The sequence below is a fragment of the Xenopus tropicalis genome, chromosome 4 (genome assembly GCF_000004195.4).
Source record: "Xenopus tropicalis strain Nigerian chromosome 4, UCB_Xtro_10.0, whole genome shotgun sequence".
Lineage (NCBI taxonomy): Eukaryota > Metazoa > Chordata > Amphibia > Anura > Pipidae > Xenopus > Xenopus tropicalis.
The window spans coordinates 15936332-15955900 of record NC_030680.2 but is presented as its reverse complement, the minus strand read 5'-3'; the positions used below and the strand labels follow the sequence as shown (position 1 = coordinate 15955900).

Genomic DNA, 19569 nt, shown 5'->3' with positions numbered 1-19569 from the left:
CATTTTAAAGCAGCCGCTGGCCCTGAAGGTTTTGGGAAAAGTTTTATTGTGCAATATTGCTTTAAGAATACAACCCTGATGTTGCTGGACTACAGCTCCCGGCATGCCTCACCCTTCATTATATGTTACATTCTGGGATGTGTAGTCCAGCAACAAATGAGTAAAGTTTAGTTGAGCAGTTCTGTGCAGTAGAACCCCTTTGGAGATCTGACCTTTTAGTCAGGCCACTTTCACTCATATCAACGATAAAGATATAGGAAAAGATTGCTGTATCGGTCATTCCATAGTTCCAAGGATATCTAGAACCGTAAATACATCTTCATCCCATATCCCTCAACAAAGGACCAGAAAACTGGGCTGTCGTTGTGTAGATGGAAGATGTATTCTACCCGTATGTCACCCTAACTGGCCATCAGACTAAGTACCTCCTGGGTGGCCAGCTGTAGGCATTAGGGTGAAATATCTACATAAGTGACTTGTGGCTGTGTTTTTTGGGGTAGAGTTGCCACCTGTCCGGCATTGCCTGGCTGGTAAATCACAAGCTAGGGCCTATGTCGATCCAACAAATTTACCAGCAATATACTTGCATGTGTATTTCTAATACCCTAAAATCCCATCTCCTCACCTTCTCCACTGCTGATCAGCCTTTATAATCACAGGCCCACCTCTGCCCCGCCCATTTACCAGTCACACTCACCCTTTCCCCACCTGGTTTGCCCATTTAGTCCCGCCCCCATATGTTTTCACAGCCCGCACCTGACTCAAAGGCCGGTATTATGGGGGGAAAAAAGGTGTCAGTCTTATCTTGGAGCAGGACAAGGACTTATAGGCCTTAGGTCTTTTTATTATATTAGATCATGTACATAATAGCTTTATATCTACAGGTTCTGTAATAAAAAAAAAAATATGGTGGACCCAAAAGAATCATTGTATGCCCAAAAAAAAAAAACCACAGCACTGCAGACAGTTTGGTAACCTTGGGTTTGTTTTGGAATGACTGCCTTCTGATCATTCCTGGCTAGCACCAGACAGATCTACATAGAATTCATATTATTAAAACAAAATAAATGGGCAGCTTGCAGTGATGACACAAACCTGTTTGTCTATGTGCTTTTTTTTTTCTTTCCATAATGGTGATGGACCACAAACAATAATTTACCCAAGCACCCCGAGTTCCCGTCTTCCACCCATTCCCGTGTCCTTTGTGATTTTTAAGTCACGCCTGCCTTGCGCGGAGGAAGGACTAACCCTGTGTGCCTTATTGCCTTGTCGCCATGTTGCCCCTGTAGGATCTCAGCCTGAGCTTGCGTAGGCTTCTCCTGCCTACTTAAAGGCACTGCAGGAGGGTTCCCTTGGGTCTGACGGTAACAACTGCAGGGGGCATAGACAGTTCCTTCCTCAGACAGGAAAACATATTCAGTTGGGTAAGGCTTTTTTTTTCTTTTTTTGTTTTTTGGAGTGTATTAAAACATGTAAAAAGCAATAACCGGTCATGTATACAAAAGTCCCAAATACTGATCCCGTAGCCAGCGACTGGCACCAGTCCTACACCCCCGAGCGTCTCTGAAGAAGGAGTGTAGAAGCCAAAGGAGATTGCTATCGACGAAGAGACTAAAACGTCTAAATCACACAGCTGTATAGGATTCTCTTCCCAGGAGTCAACAGCACCATTGAAGGTCCTCCTTGCCTCATCGCTGCGGCACTGATGGAATTTTGGCCTCGCAGAAAAAACAAAAACAAAAAAAAATTCCCTTTGCGCAATTCCATTCTATAAACACGAAGTTCGGACTTCTGCACTTTTCACAAGCAACCACATGGTCAGACCAAACAAACAAGTTGAACAGAACAACTTCCTGTTGAGGCCTAGAAATGCCCCCGAGTCATATGTTTTAGTCCAGCCCCCCCGCTCCATGTCAGACGGCCCCATTCTCCTGCCGTGGTTTATGGACGGCTGATTGTGATGCACTGAGGGATGGAGCCAAAGTGCAGAGAAATCCAGACAGAAGGGTGAGTCCCAGCCCGCCCCATGCGCAAAACATAGACCAGCCATAACCGTGACTGATCTCCTCCGGCAGAGAGTATATTGAGCGCGGGTACCGGGACAGCTCGAAGTTGATTCCAGCCACGCAGGTACAGAGGGATATAATACAGCAGGTCCCTAGGAATAAACAAGAACAGAAAGTAAACTGTAAGAACGTAATGCAAGGCATTCAGGGATATTACGTTTTTTAAATTATTTAGCTTTTTGTTCAGTGGATTTTCAGTTTGGAATTTGGACAGCTATCTGGTTGCTAGGGTCCAATATACCCTAGCAAACAGGCAGTGGTTTTAAAGAGAGACAGGAATATGAACAGAGGAGGGCCTAAATACAAACTGGATTCCAAAAAAGTTGGGACACTAAACAAATTGTGAATAAAAACTGAATGCAATGATGTGGAGGAGCCAACTTCTAATATTTTATTCAGAATAGAACATAAATCACGGAACAAAAGTTTAAACTGAGAAAATGTACCTTTTTAAGGGAAAAATATGTTGATTCAGAATTTCATGGTGTCAACAAATCCCAAAAAAGTTGGGACAAGGCCATTTTCACCACTGTGTGGCATCTCCCCTTCTTCTTACAACACTCAACAGACGTCTGGGGACCGAGGAGACCAGTTTCTCAAGTTTAGTAATAGGAATGCTCTCCCATTCTTGTCTAATACAGGCCTCTAACTGTTCAATCGTCTTGGGCCTTCTTTGTCGCACCTTCCTCTTTATGATGCGCCAAATGTTCTCTATAGGTGAAAGATCTGGACTGCAGACTGGCCATTTCAGTACCCGGATCCTTCTCCTACGCAGCCATGATGTTGTGATTGATGCAGAATGTGGTCTGGCATTATCTTGTTGAAAAATGCAGGGTCTTCCCTGAAAGAGATGACGTCTGGATGGGAGCATATGTTGTTCTAGAACCTGAATATATTTTTCTGCATTGATGCTGCCTTTCCAGACATGCAAGCTGCCCATGCCACATGCACTCATGCAACCCCATACCATCAGAGATGCAGGCTTCTGAACTGAGCGTTGATAACAACTTGGGTTGTCCTTGTCCTCTCTGGTCCGGATGACATGGCGTCCCAGATTTCCAAAAAGAACTTCGAATCGCGACTCGTCTGACCACAGAACAGTCTTCCATTTTGCCACACTCCGTTTTAAATGATCCCTGGCCCAGTGAAAACGCCTGAGCTTGTGGATCTTGCTTAGAAATGGCTTCTTCTTTGCACTGTAGAGTTTCAGCTGGCAATGGCGGATGGCACCGTGGATTGTGTTCACTGACAATGGTTTCTGGAAGTATTCCTGAGCCCATTCTGTGATTTGCTTTACAGTAGCATTCCTGTTTGTGGTGCAGTGTCGTTTAAGGGCCCGGAGATCACGGGCATCCAGTATGGTTTTACGGCCTTGACCCTTACGCACAGAGATTGTTCCAGATTCTCTGAATCTTTGGATGATTTTATGCACAGTTGATGATGATAGATGCAAAATCTTTGCAATTTTTCGCTGGGTAACACCTTTCTGATATTGCTCCACTATCTTTCTGCGCAACATTGTGGGAATTGGTGATCCTCTACCCATCTTGGCTTCTGAGAGACACTGCCACTCTGAGAAGCTCTTTTTATACCCAATCATGTTGCCAATTGACCTAATTAGTGTTATTTGGTCTTCCAGCTCTTCGTTATGCTCAAATTTACTTTTTCCAGCCTCTTATTGCTACTTGTCCCAACTTTTTTGGGATTTGTTGACACCATGAAATTCTGAATCAACATATTTTTCCCTTAAAATGGTACATTTTCTCAGTTTAAACTTTTGTTCCGTGATTTATGTTCTGTTCTGAATAAAATATTAGAAGTTGGCACCTCCACATCATTGCGTTCAGTTTTTATTCACAATTTGTTTAGTGTCCCAACTTTTTTGGAATCCGGTTTGTAGAAAGATAAGTGATAAAAAATAACAATAAAACTGTAGCCTCACAGAACAATAGTTTGGTTTTTTTGGCTGCTGGGTTCGGTGACCCCCATTTGAAAGTTGGAAAGAGTCAGAAGAGAAAGGCAATTGATTCAAAAACCATACAAAATAAAGATCAACTGAAAAGCTGCTAATAATAGGACATTCTATAACATACTAAACGTTAATCAAAAGGTGAACCTCCCCTTTAATAAATAAAGTACCTGGGTAGAAAAATAATACTAATAAAAATACACCTGTCCAAGTTATCATTCCCCAACCAAGGGATTAATATAAAGTAGCCCCTCCCTTTGCTGCTACAAAAGCCCCTACTGTTCTGGGAAGGTTCCTACTCAATGTTGGCCAATTGTTGGTGGAAGCTGCTTCCATTCAGCCATTAGTGAGGTTGGGCACTGATATTGGGGGTCAAACCTGACAGTTAAAACCCACATGGGTTCAGTTGGGTTGAGTTCAGGGCTCTGTGCAGTCAGGTTCTTGCACTCCCATCTCAGTAACCCCTTCTGTATGGACCTTGCTTTGTACATGGGGGCATTATTGTGGATGTTGCAAAATTGCTACGGGTATTTGTGTCCATTAAGCAACAAGAGCATTAGTGAGGTTTGGGAACTGATGTTGGGGATGTTGGGTTCCAATTAAACCCACAGGGATTCAGTTGGGTTGAGGTCAGGGCTCTTGTGTTGATCGGGTTCTTCAACTCCCATCTCAGCAATGTATGGACCTTCCTTTGTTTATGGGGGAACTATTGTGCTGAAATAGGAAAGGGCCTTCCCAAACTGCTGCCAATTCCATTCATTAGAAGGGGTACCCACATTCTTTGGGCCCTATTGCATATAAACCACTGAATAAATAAAACTGGATTTTATATTCCTGGTTGTGGAAAGGCAAAAAAGAATAACAAGTTGCCATAACAATGAAAACCAATAGGGAATCTCAAAAATCAGGTTTGTTTTGCATTCGTTCATTCCTTGCTTAGGGTATTATAAAAACATGATTTATTTACACTCACATACACACCCATAGAATGAAACAGACCCTAGCTTGGGTTCCCTTACAAGCCATACGAGACTGCATACATGCACAAGCGGAAATGTGTGATAGTGGTGTCCCCTCTAGGGACTGGAATATTGAACATTCCGACCACCCCTCCCCTCTGCCTCATCTAGAAAGCCTGACATCAATCCCCATTCTCTTTGTTCCAAGTCAAGTCGAAGGCTGATAATTACCCCCTTCCATGTGACCTTAAGAGGAAGATGAAGCCTCCTTACCTCCCATGAGGAATAGCAGCCCGGCCACATATTGCATGAGATCATGCTGCTTGCAACAGCCCAGCACTCCGACCATCCACCCAAACAGAATAATGGAGACCGCCATGCCTATGAAGCCAGCTGTCATTCTGCGCAGATCTGTCAGGAGGAAAAGATACAGAATGGGAGTCTAAGAGAGAGAGACCTTCCTGAGACGGATCTGCATTTTTTATGCAGTCTTATTTTTTAAATTAAAACTTTTTGCCTAAATCTATTCCCCCAGAATGAATACTTAACCAACAGACAGTTTATATCATGTTAAGTGACCTATTAAAGAATCTCACCAAACTGGAATATATATATCAGTAAATATTGCCCTTTTACATCCTTTCCCTTGAGCCGCCATTTTGTGATGGGCTGTGTGCTCCCTCAGAAATCACCTGACAGGAAGTAATGCAGCTAACTGTAACAGGAAGTAGTGTGGAGCAAAAGGCAGAACTCTGTCCATTCATTGGCTGATGGGGCCTAGCATGTATGTGTGCCTTGGCTTGTTTGTGTGCACTGTGAATCCTATGATCCCAGGGGGCGGCCCATTATTATTAAAATGGCAATTTTCTATTTAGAAGTACCCAATAGCACATACTACTAATAAGTATATTTTTATGCAATATAGAGATATACATTGTTGGGGGTATAGTTTTCCTTTAAAATGGACTCTATGGGAGATGTCCTTCCTGTACACTTTAGTGTTAAGCTCCTATAAAACTTTAGATTGCAAGCTCTTGTGAGCGGGGCCCTCCAACCCTGTTTTTATTCTGAATTCCTTGTATATTAAGTTATTGTAATATTCCTGTTTGATATAAATAATAGTAAAGTGCATCATAGCTTGCTGGCACTATATACATAAATAATGATTTTGATATTCTTATGCCAATTTATACTATAGGAATAGTAACAGAGGAAGGCGCCAGTATATTTATATTCTACCGGGGTCACTGCTGCTGATCTATGAGTATAATCAATGACTGGTCACAGGGACTTCAGCAGATTATACATTGACATAACAATAACCCCAGCAGTTTATTCTGCAGTCACAGCAAATTATTATTACACAGCTGTAACCCTATCTGATTATACAGGGATTCTGTGACCCCAGCATGTTACATTGTAAGAACAGTGACCCCAGCATCTTACATAGTAAGAACAGTGACCCCAGCATCTTACATAGTAAGAACAGTGACCCCAGCATTACATTGTAAGAACAGTGACCCCAGCATTACATTGTAAGAACAGTGACCCCAGCATCTTACATAGTAAGAACAGTGACCCCAGCATTACATTGTAAGAACAGTGACCCCAGCATTACATTGTAAGAACAGTGACCCCAGCATCTTACATAGTAAGAACAGTGACCCCAGCATTACATTGTAAGAACAGTGACCCCAGCATTACATTGTAAGAACAGTGACCCCAGCATCTTACATAGTAAGAACAGTGACCCCAGCAGATTATACTGAATCACTGTGACCCTTCCTTTCCCTTTATATCCTTGACCCCATATTCTCTTATCACCCCTTTCCCTTCTCATTTATCTTATTATTTTTCCTTCTACTGCTTTTCATTGGCCTCCTTTTTCTTCCACTCTCCTTTTCTATTCCCTGCGGCTGTTCCCTTACCCGCTCTCTTATGCTCTCTTCTCCTCTTGTTTCTTCCTTCTCTATTTTTCTCTCTCTTCTTCTTCCTCTCTGCCATTTTTTTTCCCTTTGCCATTTGGGGGAACTATTTTCTGTTGGCAGGGTCCAGAGGTCCCAGGGGAACCAGTGGGCAAATTATTAGGGCCCCTATGGGGGTGGGTCCTGGTAACTTAGTAGTATGGGGCCCTATGTTTAATACTTAGTAGTATGGGGCCCTATGTTTAATACTTAGTAGTATGGGGCCCTGCTAGTAATGGCATGACCACAGAGGAAACATTTAAATCATGCTAGGGTGGGAGCAAAGTAATTATTCCATAGATTGGGGTACATTTTTAAACAGTACCCCAGCATCCTGATTTGGCCCCCCCCAGACAGCTTGGTGAAAGTGTTGGGCAGCATAAGTACAAACAAGGCCCAGACTGGCAATCCGTGGATTCTGGCTGCTGAAAGAAGTTAGTATTTATTGGGGGTCTGTTTGGGCCTCTGTGTACTTGGAATGCCAGGGCCTATTTTGAGTCCCAGTTTGGACCTGGTATAAATGAATGACTGACCCTCTCAGTGATTGATTAGCAATCAATGCAGCCATGCTTCCTTAACAGGAAAGGCTTGTTATGGACTTCCTACCTTACCTGAATATCATCCTAAAACACATGAACATTAGTAGACATCTGTGATGGGTTTATTTTGAAAATAAGAGATCCAGACCCAGGCCTTGCCAGAAACATTCCATGGGCTGGCAGTCTATTGGCTTGGGTTAATTTGTGCTTTTTGTTCATTAGGCCTCCATACATAATCTTTGATCTCACTGAGGGATCTCAATGATGGTGTCAGCGTTTGAAATATAATTAGCTAATTAGGCCTCATTAGCTATGAGCCCTGCATAAACATGCCCACTAGTTTCCCCTGACATGCTAAAACTGACACGTGCATTTATATATCATGAGTCACGTTGAGCAATAGAGAGGGTTTATACAGATCTGCTTTAACCCTATCATTTCTGGTGATACTTTAGTTTGCATTGTTAAAACACAGCCAACCCCCCTGCTGGAAGCTGCCAAAAGTTACTTACGCAGTGCGTGCCATTCATCTTGGCGGATGGTCTTGGTGACGTTGACGGACAAGTTGGGTGGCAGGGAGGACGATGTGTAATAATACCGTACTGAAGTGCAGCGCTCAACGATTCCTGAAATGAAAAGCAAGGTTCAGTTATACAGGCAATTCTGACACCATTTGCCATTGGTCTTAATTTTTTATTTGCAAAATATTTAGCTTTTTGTTCAGCAGCTCTCTGGTTGTTAGGGTCCAATTTTGCCTAGCAACCAGGCAGTGGTTTGAATGAGAGACAGGAATATGAATAGAAGAGGGTCTAAATAGAAAGATAAGTAATGAAAAGTAATAATAGCAATACAATTTGTAGCCTCACAGAACAATCTTTTTTTTTTTTTGCTGCCGGGGTCAGTGACCCCCCATTTGAAACCTGGGAAGAGTCAGAAGTGGAAGGCAAATAATTATAAAAAAATAACTATAGAAAATGAAGACCAATTGAAAAGTTGGGAAGCAAGGGAAGCAGTAAGTATACTAAAAGTTAACCTGAAGGTGAACCACCCCTTTAAAACAGAGTTCCGCAACCCTCAGGGGGTCTACTCCATTGTATCCGGGGCCCAGCCTGGATGGCAGAGAAGGACAACGTACAGCAGAATTGTTATGGATATTCTAGATACTTTAGGAACAATAGCAATGTCTCTGTTGTAGCAATGTTTATAAACTTGTTGTGAGGTCAAACACTTTTAAAGGGGACATAAACCCTGCTGCACTGCACTGCTCAACCAAACTTTACTCAGTTGTTGCTGGACTACAAATCCCAGAATAATGTAACATATAATGAAGGTAGAGGCATGCTAGGAGCTGTAGTTCAGCAACATCAGGGTTGTATTCTTAAAGCAATATTGCACAATAAATCTTTTTCCCAAATCCCCACAGCCAGCGACTGCTTTAAAATGCAAAAAATCCCCCAATGAGAATCCCAGCTGATCTGTATAAATCTGGCTCCATGTTCTCTGTTCCTGCAATTGGAGTTGGGAGCATTAAACCCAGTTTCCCAGCACTGAACAAGTCTGCCCTTATCCCCATGTCTGATTCCTGTGCCATATAATGAGGGGATAACAGACATCATTACCTCTATCAGCATTCTCATTGGTCAATTCTTCTGCATCTATAATTGTGTTTTTTGGCAACTTCTATAGCAAAACAATGGGGTGCAGTGGGACAGCATCATGGCTGGGTTTACCTGTGTTACACAAGCGCCCCCTGCTGCTCTGTCCAGTCCAGCTACAGGCCGGACTGCACTTGTTACTGATTTAGGAAGTGTCTCCTGTTGGTTCCTTGCTCAGTTCCCGGACTCCTTCTACATAGATCTGAGCAAAGAAGTGTCACAGGGGCTATAGAACTGAGCAGGGAACTGCCAGAAGATGCTTCCTGCATCAGTAACATAAGGCAATAAAGTTGTATCTGACCTGTGTATGGAAAGAACAGCAGGGGGTGCCCGTGTTACAGTGTATGACTCCTAATATCATGAAAAGAAAAAAAAACCAAGGTCAATTTCAAAAGTGCTCAGAGGAGCAAGTCTTCCTTCCCTTCATGTTGGCAGGACCCACAGCAATACTGGATGACTGACTCCCTTTTATCTTGAACAGGCAGGAAAGTGACGCTGGTATAGTTATCCTTTTTCCCTTAAATAAACATTGCAAATCGCCTGAGCCCATTGGTTAAACAAAGGCAGCCCGTACCCTCCTCAGAAAAGGCCACTTAGCCAAATTACAATGTGCCTTTTGTGAATGTGCTGCTGCCGGTACCATTAAATAATACAGAGGCGATGGTTTGAGATGTAAATGTGTCTGGGTCAGTTTAGGTTTTGTTAATGCACTGAATCGGATCAGCCCTCAGCCTGTACTATTCAATTTGGCCTATCAGCAATGGGGTGAGGGGTTTTTGGGGTAACACAATTCCACAGGGTATTACTAAAACTGTAGTCTCACAGGCCAAGATTTTAGCTGCCGGCAGGGTCGGACTGGGGGGTGCAGGGCCCACACACCCCCAGCTCCTACCCAGTCCCAGAGTACCTAGCATGGATTGGTTTTTAGGTGGCACAGTCCAACCCTGGCTGCCGGTGTCGGTTACCCACCCCCATTTCAAAGCTGTTAAGATAAAGAAGAGGAAGGCAAATAATTCAAAAGCTATAAAAATAAATAATGAAGACCAATTGCAAAGTTGCTAGGAATAGGACATTCCATGACATATTAAGAGTCCATAGTAACACAGTTCAGCAGTTGTGAAGCACTAAAGTGCAGTCGCGCACTGACCCTCCACACCAGCACTGCCCCATTTAATAGACTGAAATTCGTCATCCTCAACTCTCTGTGAATTTTAGTCAGGCACAAAGGGGGCTGCAGCTCCTGGCTGATCCTAAGCCCTGCTGCAAGGTTTGCTTTCCCTTTAAACAGTATTGGGTAAAATGATAGGTCCCCTGAAAGCTGGGGATTTTAAAGGAAACTGTCTGGCTACATCTGCTGACAATCATATAAATATTTAATCAAGCTCATTGCAGAAGGCATTAGTGCCGGCACACTCAGTGGTTTGTACTGTCTTTGTGTAGTTACCTGTGAGACGTCCCATGAATATGGAAGAATACAGGGCAGATTGGGAATCAGAATAGGCCCCCCAGCAGCCAGTGTCGGACTGGCCCACCAAGATACCATTAAAACTCCCAGTGGGCCCAGGTGTCAGTGGGCCCTCCTGCCCCTGACTATTTGGCCTGCTTCATGGTCATTCCCTATTTCTGAATGGGAACAAAGAGGATGCAAAATAGATGCTAGCATGGAAATAAAAAATACTAGGAGAATAAAGAGGTTGGGTGAGGAAAGGAGGAAAATTAGTTTGTAGAGTGGGTCTATGGTCTAAGGTTTTCTCGTGGGCCCCTGGGGTCCCAGTCCGACACTGACAGTAGCCCAATAAATAGTGACTGTCTATGGCATCTTACAGCAGCCCCTCTGGCATTTGCCAGAACCCACAGATTGCCAGTCCGGGCCTGAAAGAATATAAAAGATAGGAGCTGAGAGGGAAACTCCCTGTGGGTTCAGGCCATGGTGGGCCCCAGAGTATGACAAAGTCACACATCACAGAGCTGAGATAGCACAGCACACATTATAATGGGACTCAAATTGGGCCCTAGATGTTCTGTGGTGGGCCCAAGCAGGGTTGGACAGAGGTGTGTAGGGTCCACCAGGGTTGCTCACCCCAGGGCCCCCCCACACCCCGCAGGAGTCCTCATTGCCTGCCCATCCACCTGACGTGCATATCTCATACTTAATAAAGTGCAATCGGGGAAGGAAGGTCAAAGAGGGAGCTGGTAGGGATTGGGTCTGGGTCGGCGGCGCCCACCAGGTTATTTCCCGCCGGCCCAGTTATTGCAAGAAAATCTTGCCGGCCCAGTTATTGCAAGAAAAAAGGGGGCCCGGCATGAACAGTCCCTCCTCCTCTGCAACCCCCATCCCTGCCAGCTCAAACTATTTAAAATAATCAGTAGGAGAAGGGCCTGGAGGGAGTGACGCCAACACAGCAGACCCCTACGTTGGGGTCTGCTGTTTAGGTAGTTTTGCAACTACACCAGCCCAGCCAAACCCTGGGCCCTAGGAGGGGTCTGCTGTTTAGGTAGTTTTGCCATTGCACCAGCCCAGCCAAACCTTGGGCCCTAGGAGGTTCGGTTCAACACTGGGTGCTACAGAACTGGGTGACCATTAACATAAATCAGAGATGTAAAACCTGCAACCTGCATTTTTTTAAATACAACTCCCAGCATCCCATTTGCTGCAGTTCAACCATAGCTGTAGGGCTGCAGTTTAGACACCCCAAATACTTAAACTGTCTACACCTTGAGGTGGGGGGGGGGGGGCAATTAACATTAACCCGGGGCAGAAGTGCAAGAACACTAAGGGGAGGAAGAGCCCAATAAAACATTGGGTGCAAGGTGCAGGTCACAGTGTCAGCGGGTGCGGGCATACAGCAGAAGGTAACGCAGGGGCCCTTGCCTAATACCCTCCCCACCCTAAACCAGATTGTCAGACCGCAGGACCCCTTTGTGAGGTTTAATCGGCCAGCGAGTGAGCTCCGTTCGCAGAGTAGTCTGGCCTACAAATTCTCTTTATCCTGGGACAAGGGTTATTGGATTAGAACGGATTAACAGATCTCTTCATTGGTTGGAAATCTATGCTTTATATGTTTGATTGCTTGAGTGGAACACCATGCCGCCGTCTCTGGAAACAAACTGTAATCTCATTTGATCCAATACATTCAGAAGAATTACGGAAGTAATAGAGCATTCTAGAATCCCCAACCAAATTATATATAGGGTAGCCCGGGCACTCTGAATATCAGGGACGCTGTGCCCCCCCCGTCAGTGCTTGTTGTACTACAACTCCCAATGCTTCTGCAGATCCTTTATCAGCATGAAGTCAGCTGGGAGGGTGAGACTAGGGTTACGCTTGACTGCACTGCTGTACTGTATAGAAGCATTTTATTTCTACTATAAATGCATCCAAGTAATATTTCTTGTACTAAGTTCTTCTTTACTACCCTTCAGCAGGTCCCTACCTAGCTAGCCCATGGGCAGATTAACTTCCAGGAAGACCCTGGAAAGTTCCCTGACCCCTCTTGAACCTTCCTGAGGCCGCCCCTAAACCACTCCCAATCCACCCCAGCTCCACCCCTGCCCCATCCTCTGGAGTCCAAGGGCCCCCAAGCACCCAGATTGCCATTATGGTAAGTGACCACCACTGACCTAATTATTTGCCTTCCCATTCTTTTTTCCAGTTTTCAAATGGGGGTCACTGACCCCGGCAACCAAAAACTGTTGCTCAGTGAGGCTACAATTTCATTGCTATTGTTATTTTTTATTACTTATCTTTCTATTCAGGCTTCTCCTATTCATATTCCCCTCTCTTCTATAAACCACTGCCTGGTTGCTAGTGTAAATACGACCCTAGAAACCAGATTATTGTTGCAATACCAAACTCAAGAGCTGCTGAACAAAAAGCAAAATAACTGAAAAACCACAAAAAATTAAAAATTTAAACCAATTGCAAATTGTTGTAGAAAATTGCTGTCTATAGCATACTAAAAGTTCATTTAAAAGTGAACAAACCCATTAATGAACAGAACTGGAATTCTAACGAGGTTCCGCTATACAAATGTTCAATTGTATTACAATTATTTGTAAATAGAACTGCAATAGAATAGACAGTGGCAGGGGAGGAGGGACTAAACATTGATGTTACAAATTGTAACAACTTCTCCACAGCTTACAGACAGCAAGCAGGAACTACATAACCCACAATGCATTGCACTGTGATGTTCCTTTCCTTGTTGACATGACTTGTGCAGGGAATTATGGGATTGGGAGGATGCAGGCTGAGGACAAGCGACTACTGTTACATTTTATTTTGAGTAACAAAGTAGTCAGCCAGGGGAACAAAAATAATATAACAAAATTATATTTACTTTTCAAAAAGTTCAAGTTGTTTTTGGGTGGAGTTCCCCTTTAAAAACCACTAGATATATTTGAATGAAAGTTATTAGGAATTCTCTCTCCTTTCATTAGGCAAAATGTTATTTTTGGGTTAACTTTAGTTATAGCTCAGCATAGGGAGCTAGAGAGCCAAGTGATCCCATAATAAGGCATGTATTTGCCAAGGAATGTGAGTGATTGGGCAGCTCGTACTGTGGCACCGGGAGATTTCAGCACCACGGAGAGCAGCACAAGCGCCACACTAATCACTTCCCTGCCTGACACTGCTGCACACAAGGAAGCACTGATCTTTTTTGGGAGTCAGAATAAGCAGTGATTTGAATAACAAAGAACATCATCTGCAGGAAGTGCCAACTTCTCCTCCTTTATCCCTCAGAAAGTGCTGGCATTACGTCTGCAAGCTCCTGCGGTTGCCTCGTCCCCTGACAATGAAGCAATGAGCAGTTGACTATCAATATAAATTGGCTTTTGCTGTGTATTTCTACTTTTCTGTCTGTATATGTTTGTGTTGAGGAGTCCTGGCTGCCCCCAGGGATTTCTGACCCACATTCCTTCCTTCCCACTCCCTCCTAGGGAACACACCATGCTTTATCTGAGAGGGACTATATCACCTTCATTTATACCTGAACTTGTTCAGTTCCCCCTTAGAGGTCCAACCTTAAGTCGGGGCCCCACTTGGCTTATAACAAGATTCAACCTGGGGTGTCCGGGGCCCCCGGGACTGCCTCCTGGGGCCCCCCGCCACATACCACACTTCTTCCTTGCAGCTGTGATAGGAAGATGTGCCAGCGCCCACAGTTGGCAGAGGGAGTGGATTGAGTCAGCAGGGGCCACTGGGTCTTTTCCCGGTGTCCACCAGCCTAGTCCAACCCTGAAGGTTACAGATATAGGAGAATGTTGGGGTATCAGCCATAGATCCAAGAATATATAGGGCAGCAGATTTGTGCCAAGATCCTAAAGGTGGCCCTGCACAGGCTGGCCCATACAGTAAGCTGCAGGATCCTTCCAGAGATATTGTACTCCTATTGTATTCCTTTTGTTCCGTTTGTTCTGGCCAAATGCCCAAAATAATCGCAACAGCAGGAAGTAAAGAGGAGCTGCAGGGCCACAGCTCCTCTTGGCTCCTTTTTGGCCGACCAATGGAAGACTTTTGTCAGGACTGATAATCCTAAGGGTGAAGACACACAGAGCTACTAGTAACAGCTACTTTTTCATGGCTACTAAACTCCAGAAAATCCCCTGCCATAGACAATACTGAGAATTGCCTCTGCTAAAACACACATAGAGGCAATTATCAGTAAATGATCAGCATTGTCTATCTTAGTAGCCACGACAAGTAGCTGCTACTAGTAGCTCTGTGTGCCTTCACCCTGAAGTGCCAATTATATCTCATAAAACCTGTTGGGGCCAGATTTAATTAAAATGATGATGAAATATAGTGAAGTCTTGTGGAGCCCCTGAGCAGATTGGGGGAGGCCATACAAATCCTTAGGAGGGGCCACATCCGGCCCATGGGCCTCTGGTTGGACAGCCCTAGTCTAAAGGGTTGTGCATTATGGTCAAATTCAGCCAAACTGCCAGACCAGATCTGTCTAGCTTACACTTTCAAGCTTTCTAGTGTCTCAATAAAAGAAAATAGGCATTTAACTCAAATCTTACCCTAACCAGAATTCGTGACCCCCCCAATACCACTGCTCCTACAAACTGGAAGCCACTGCCCCACACCTGGCCTCACATAATCAAACAGATACTTGTGCAAAATCCCAGCAAGTCACACCTAAAAATAAGAATAGCTGGGATATGGTGAGTCCAATTCGTGTCGGACTGGCCCACCAGAAGGTCCAGACTGAGATTCAAAATAGACTCCAGGACACAGAGGCCCAAACAGCCCCCCAGCAGCCCAATAAATAGTGACTGTCTATGGCAGGGGTGTCAAACTCAATCAAGGGGGCCGAAATCTAAAACACAGGTTAAGTCGCAGGCCAAATTTTTTATTAATATACTTAGTAAGATACTAAGGGGTATATTTATCACAATGGGTAAAAAGTGGAGTAAGACATTACCGGTGATGTTGCTCATAGCAGCCAATAGATGATATGCTACTGTTGAAATCTGATTACTGATTGGATGCCTTGGGCAACATTACTGGTAATGCTTCACTTCACTTTTTACACAGCATGATAAATATACCCCTTAGTCTTAGTTACTATGTGAGGGAAATGGGAATTGATCAGGCTGGATGGTCAGACACACTCACCAAGGGCCATATAAAACAGCCAGGTGGGCCGGATTTGGCCCCCGGGCCTTGTGTTTGACATATATGGTCTATGGCATCTTACAGCTGCCCCAGTGGGTCCCCCTGCTCCCCATTTGGCTATGTATGCCAGCGAAGTATGCAGAAATTGATAGATAAGGGAATACAACAAGAAGACAAAAGGAGAGTAAAGAAGGTTAGTGAAGAGGGAAAACAGTATTAAGAGTGGCCCCCATGGGGTAAGGCTTTCTGATGGGCCCCGGGCACCCCAGCCTGACCCAGCTGAAGGCAAGGGGACATGACTTCAAAAGACTTTGTATTGAACAGAGAGAAAAATAAAAGTGATGAAAACACCACCCGCCCCATTAGCCTAATGGAGTAGCAAAACCCTGAGCTTGCACTCCTGCTCCCTCCCTAACCAGCCCCCTCCGTTATTGATCCCCCCCCTAACACGGTTATAATGATTAATTCCTTGTCCCAATAATTAGCCTTGTAAGTTAAGTTTCAAAGTGCTAGAGAACAGGAGATTATGGATGTCAATCGTCACCTAAACCGCATGATTGAACTCTATCAAGCAGAAGGGTAGGGTGGTGGCGACAGGCGCAATGGGAAACCTATTTGCCATAAAGCTTACAATCTAAGTCTGGAGTCTTCAGGGTGACACAAAGATAATATCCTTATTGGGGGGGGTCAGTATAGGCCCATGTTAGGGGCCAACAGAAAATGCCTTCATGTCTGTGGGCACCATTAGGGGAACTATGGCCCTATATGCACTTGGCCATATACCCTTTCCCATTATAGTCATGGCTGGGCGATCTCCTTAGCCAGGGTCCAGCTTGGCTGGCCCTATATCTGTGTTGCCCACCCCTCCAGCAGATTCCCAGGGCACATATAGGAAGACCAATCCATGATGCCACAATAGGAAGAGCAACAAACAAGCTGTATGCACATAATTAATGTTATTGTAGAGCTTTACTTACCCTTTAAGTGATTTAGCCAAGGCCACAAATAAGGGACAGCAAAACAAAATGACATGTAAGGAAAGGTTTATACAAGCTGCTGCTTTTAAATGTTGCGCTCTGTATCTGAGTCGGAGGAATTCCCCCCCTTGGGAAAAGGCTCTGCCATTGGCTGGGGAATGCCAACCCGTCGCACTTTGTTTATGGCTGTTTATTTACTATGGAGAGCGCCGCACATGGTCCCCGGGGTCACTCTCACCGACAATGGCACCTGAATCAGGGTGGCCCGTTCTGCAGAATTCTGGGCTGTACCAAGATCTAGTGGCGGGGGGTAGGACTGGCATGGAGACACGTTTTACTGGGTGGTCAATGGGTTTTAGAGTTAGTGTAGGTGGGTACCGGGTCCCTATGTACCAAGTCAATACTCATACAACCAGAATGGAACATTGGAAGCACAAAGCACTGTTACACAACACAGGGCTGTCTATTGGGGTGTAAATTTAGGGGTAACACCCCTGTGTCCTGTACATTGGGAGCCCCACAAAGCAGCAGGCGTCGGTAGGAATAGAGGGGGCAGTTGGCCAATAAACAACAGTCACATTATATCAGTGATCAATAACCTGAGGCCCTTTAGTTATTGTTTTAGTTGCAACTCCCATCCCATCCCATCCAGAAGGCCTGCAGTTGGACATCCCCTTAGATGGGGCCCCTCAGGCCCAGACTGGCAATCTGGGGGTTCAGGCAAATGCCAGAGGGGCTGCTGTAAGGTGCCATAGTCACTCACTATTTATTGGGGGGCTGTTTGTGCCTCTGGGTACTGGGAATGCCAGGGGGGCTGTAAGGTGCCACAGACACTCACTATTTATTGGGCTGGGGGGGCTGTTTGTGCCTCTGGGTACTGGGAATGCCAGGGGGGCTGTAAGGTGCCACAGACAGTCACTATTTATTGGGCTGGGGGGGCTGTTTGTGCCTCTGTGTACTGGAAATGCCAGGGCCTATTTTGACTCCCAGTCGAGACCCAGGGCCCCGTTCTTATCCATCCCTGGATATTGTTAGGCCCAGTTCTACAGACCCAGGCAGAACCATATGCAGCGTCTGTCCTTGTGACATCATCATATAAATATCAAATAAATAAATAAGGTTTCTCAGTGGCAGAATCCTTTGTGCTCTATCAGACACCTGCTTTATTATTATTATTACTGTACCCAATCACTAGCACAGCTCAGTAAGTTGCTATACAGTGCTTTTCCCCCAGTACTTGGTCACTGGGTGGGCTTCATACTGGCAGGCCCCTTGTGCTGTATCTGTTGTGTCCCAGCACCCATGTACCCCCAACACCTTTATAAAGGTGGGAATCCCTAAACCCCCATGATATTTTTGCAGGTAGGGCCCCCCCTCTACCCCAATAGTCCAAATATCCCTAATATGGGTTGGAGCACATTTTCCCACAATCCCATTTCTATAGAGAACAGCCCCTGTACCCCAATTCCCTATGTATATGCCGAATACACCCTATAGACAGAAGCCTGTGTACCCCCACACCTATTTATACAGGAAGGAACCCTTGAACCCCCAGTATTCATCCTACTGACGATGTAGCAGAGCCCCCTGTTTAGCCAGACCCCTCCCTCCCAGTAACCATCTCCCCGGTACCTTTCAGGATAAGCTCCTCGGTGTCTTTATCGAATCCATCCCGGTGACATTTCCTCCACAGTCCGGATACGGTGGAATTGAAGCGGCGGCTGCAATGGGGGTCGGTGGCCAAATAGGGTCGGGAGAGAGGTAAGTCCCGGGCCCCGGTGGGACGCTCCCGGAGCCCCCTGACCCCCAAATCCTCTGCCCTGGAAATCATACGGACTCCCCCCGGCTCCCCGCCCCTAGGGCTCCGGATCCGGCTGCTGGGGGGCTCCCCGCGGAGAGGCAGGTGTTGGCCCGGGGTGTACATGTAGCCGGGATCGTTCCGTTTCCCCCCCGGCTTCCTGCAGCGGTCCCGGTGCCTCCGGGCGTCCGTCTCGTACCAGTGATCGGTGCTTAGCGCCACGGCTAGTAGGGCAAGAGCGGCCAGGGCCAAGCACAGACCGGCACCGGCCAGCAGCCTCATAGCGCCGGAGAGAGGGCTGACTGATAACCGGAGAGGTGGCTCCCCCTGCTGGCTGCGGTGCGGCGGTGCGGCCGGGAGGGGCCTAAGCAGAGGTGGTGCTGCTGCTGCGCTGGGTGCTGCTCCCTATCTCCAGCCGGGGCGCATCCCCATCGCTATCCCAGCGGCAAGGCAGCATACGGATGTGGCTATTGGCCAACTGGGCCTGTGGGTGCCTGGATGTGCCAGCTGACACTGAGTTAGGGATGTACCTCAATCAGTCTGTGGCCGCGTCCCTCCAGCAGGTCCCCCCTCCTCCTCCTCCATAGCTGTACGGCTGCCTCTCTGCTAATATACACCCCAGCCGTGTGTCTGTCCCTAAAGCCTCAGTGTGTCTGTCCCTAAGGCCTCAGTGTGTCTGTCCCTCCAGTAGGGGGCAGCTCTTTCTACACCCCAGAAGCTTAATGACAGTAGTAAGTGCATGCCCTTATATATCTATACCAATACACTCATGAAGCAACATATGTGTTCTTGTACAGCCCCAGTACTGTATGTATATGCACTACACCCCTCCCGCAGTATGCATGTCCCTCTAGAACCCTCCAGTAGTATGCATATCCCTCTAGAACCCTCCAGTAGTATGCATATCCCTCTAGAACCCTCCAGTAGTATGCATATCCCTCTAGAACCCTCCAGTAGTATGCATGTTCCTCTAGAACCCTCCAGTAGTATGCATGTCCCTCTAGAACCATCCAGCAG

The 19569-nt window shown here is 45.8% G+C and overlaps 1 protein-coding gene across 1 annotated transcript; it reads right to left on the bottom strand.

The window, feature by feature from the left end:
* Positions 1–803: 803 nt before the first annotated feature.
* Positions 804–18948, bottom strand: tmem178.2 (transmembrane protein 178, gene 2; the record flags this gene model as incomplete). Its single annotated transcript, NM_001001190.1, is given in 4 exon segments — positions 804–2158; positions 5268–5405; positions 8010–8123; positions 18387–18948. Coding segments are annotated over 4 exon segments (945 nt in total). The 5' UTR covers positions 18835–18948.
* Positions 18949–19569: the final 621 nt, after the last annotated feature.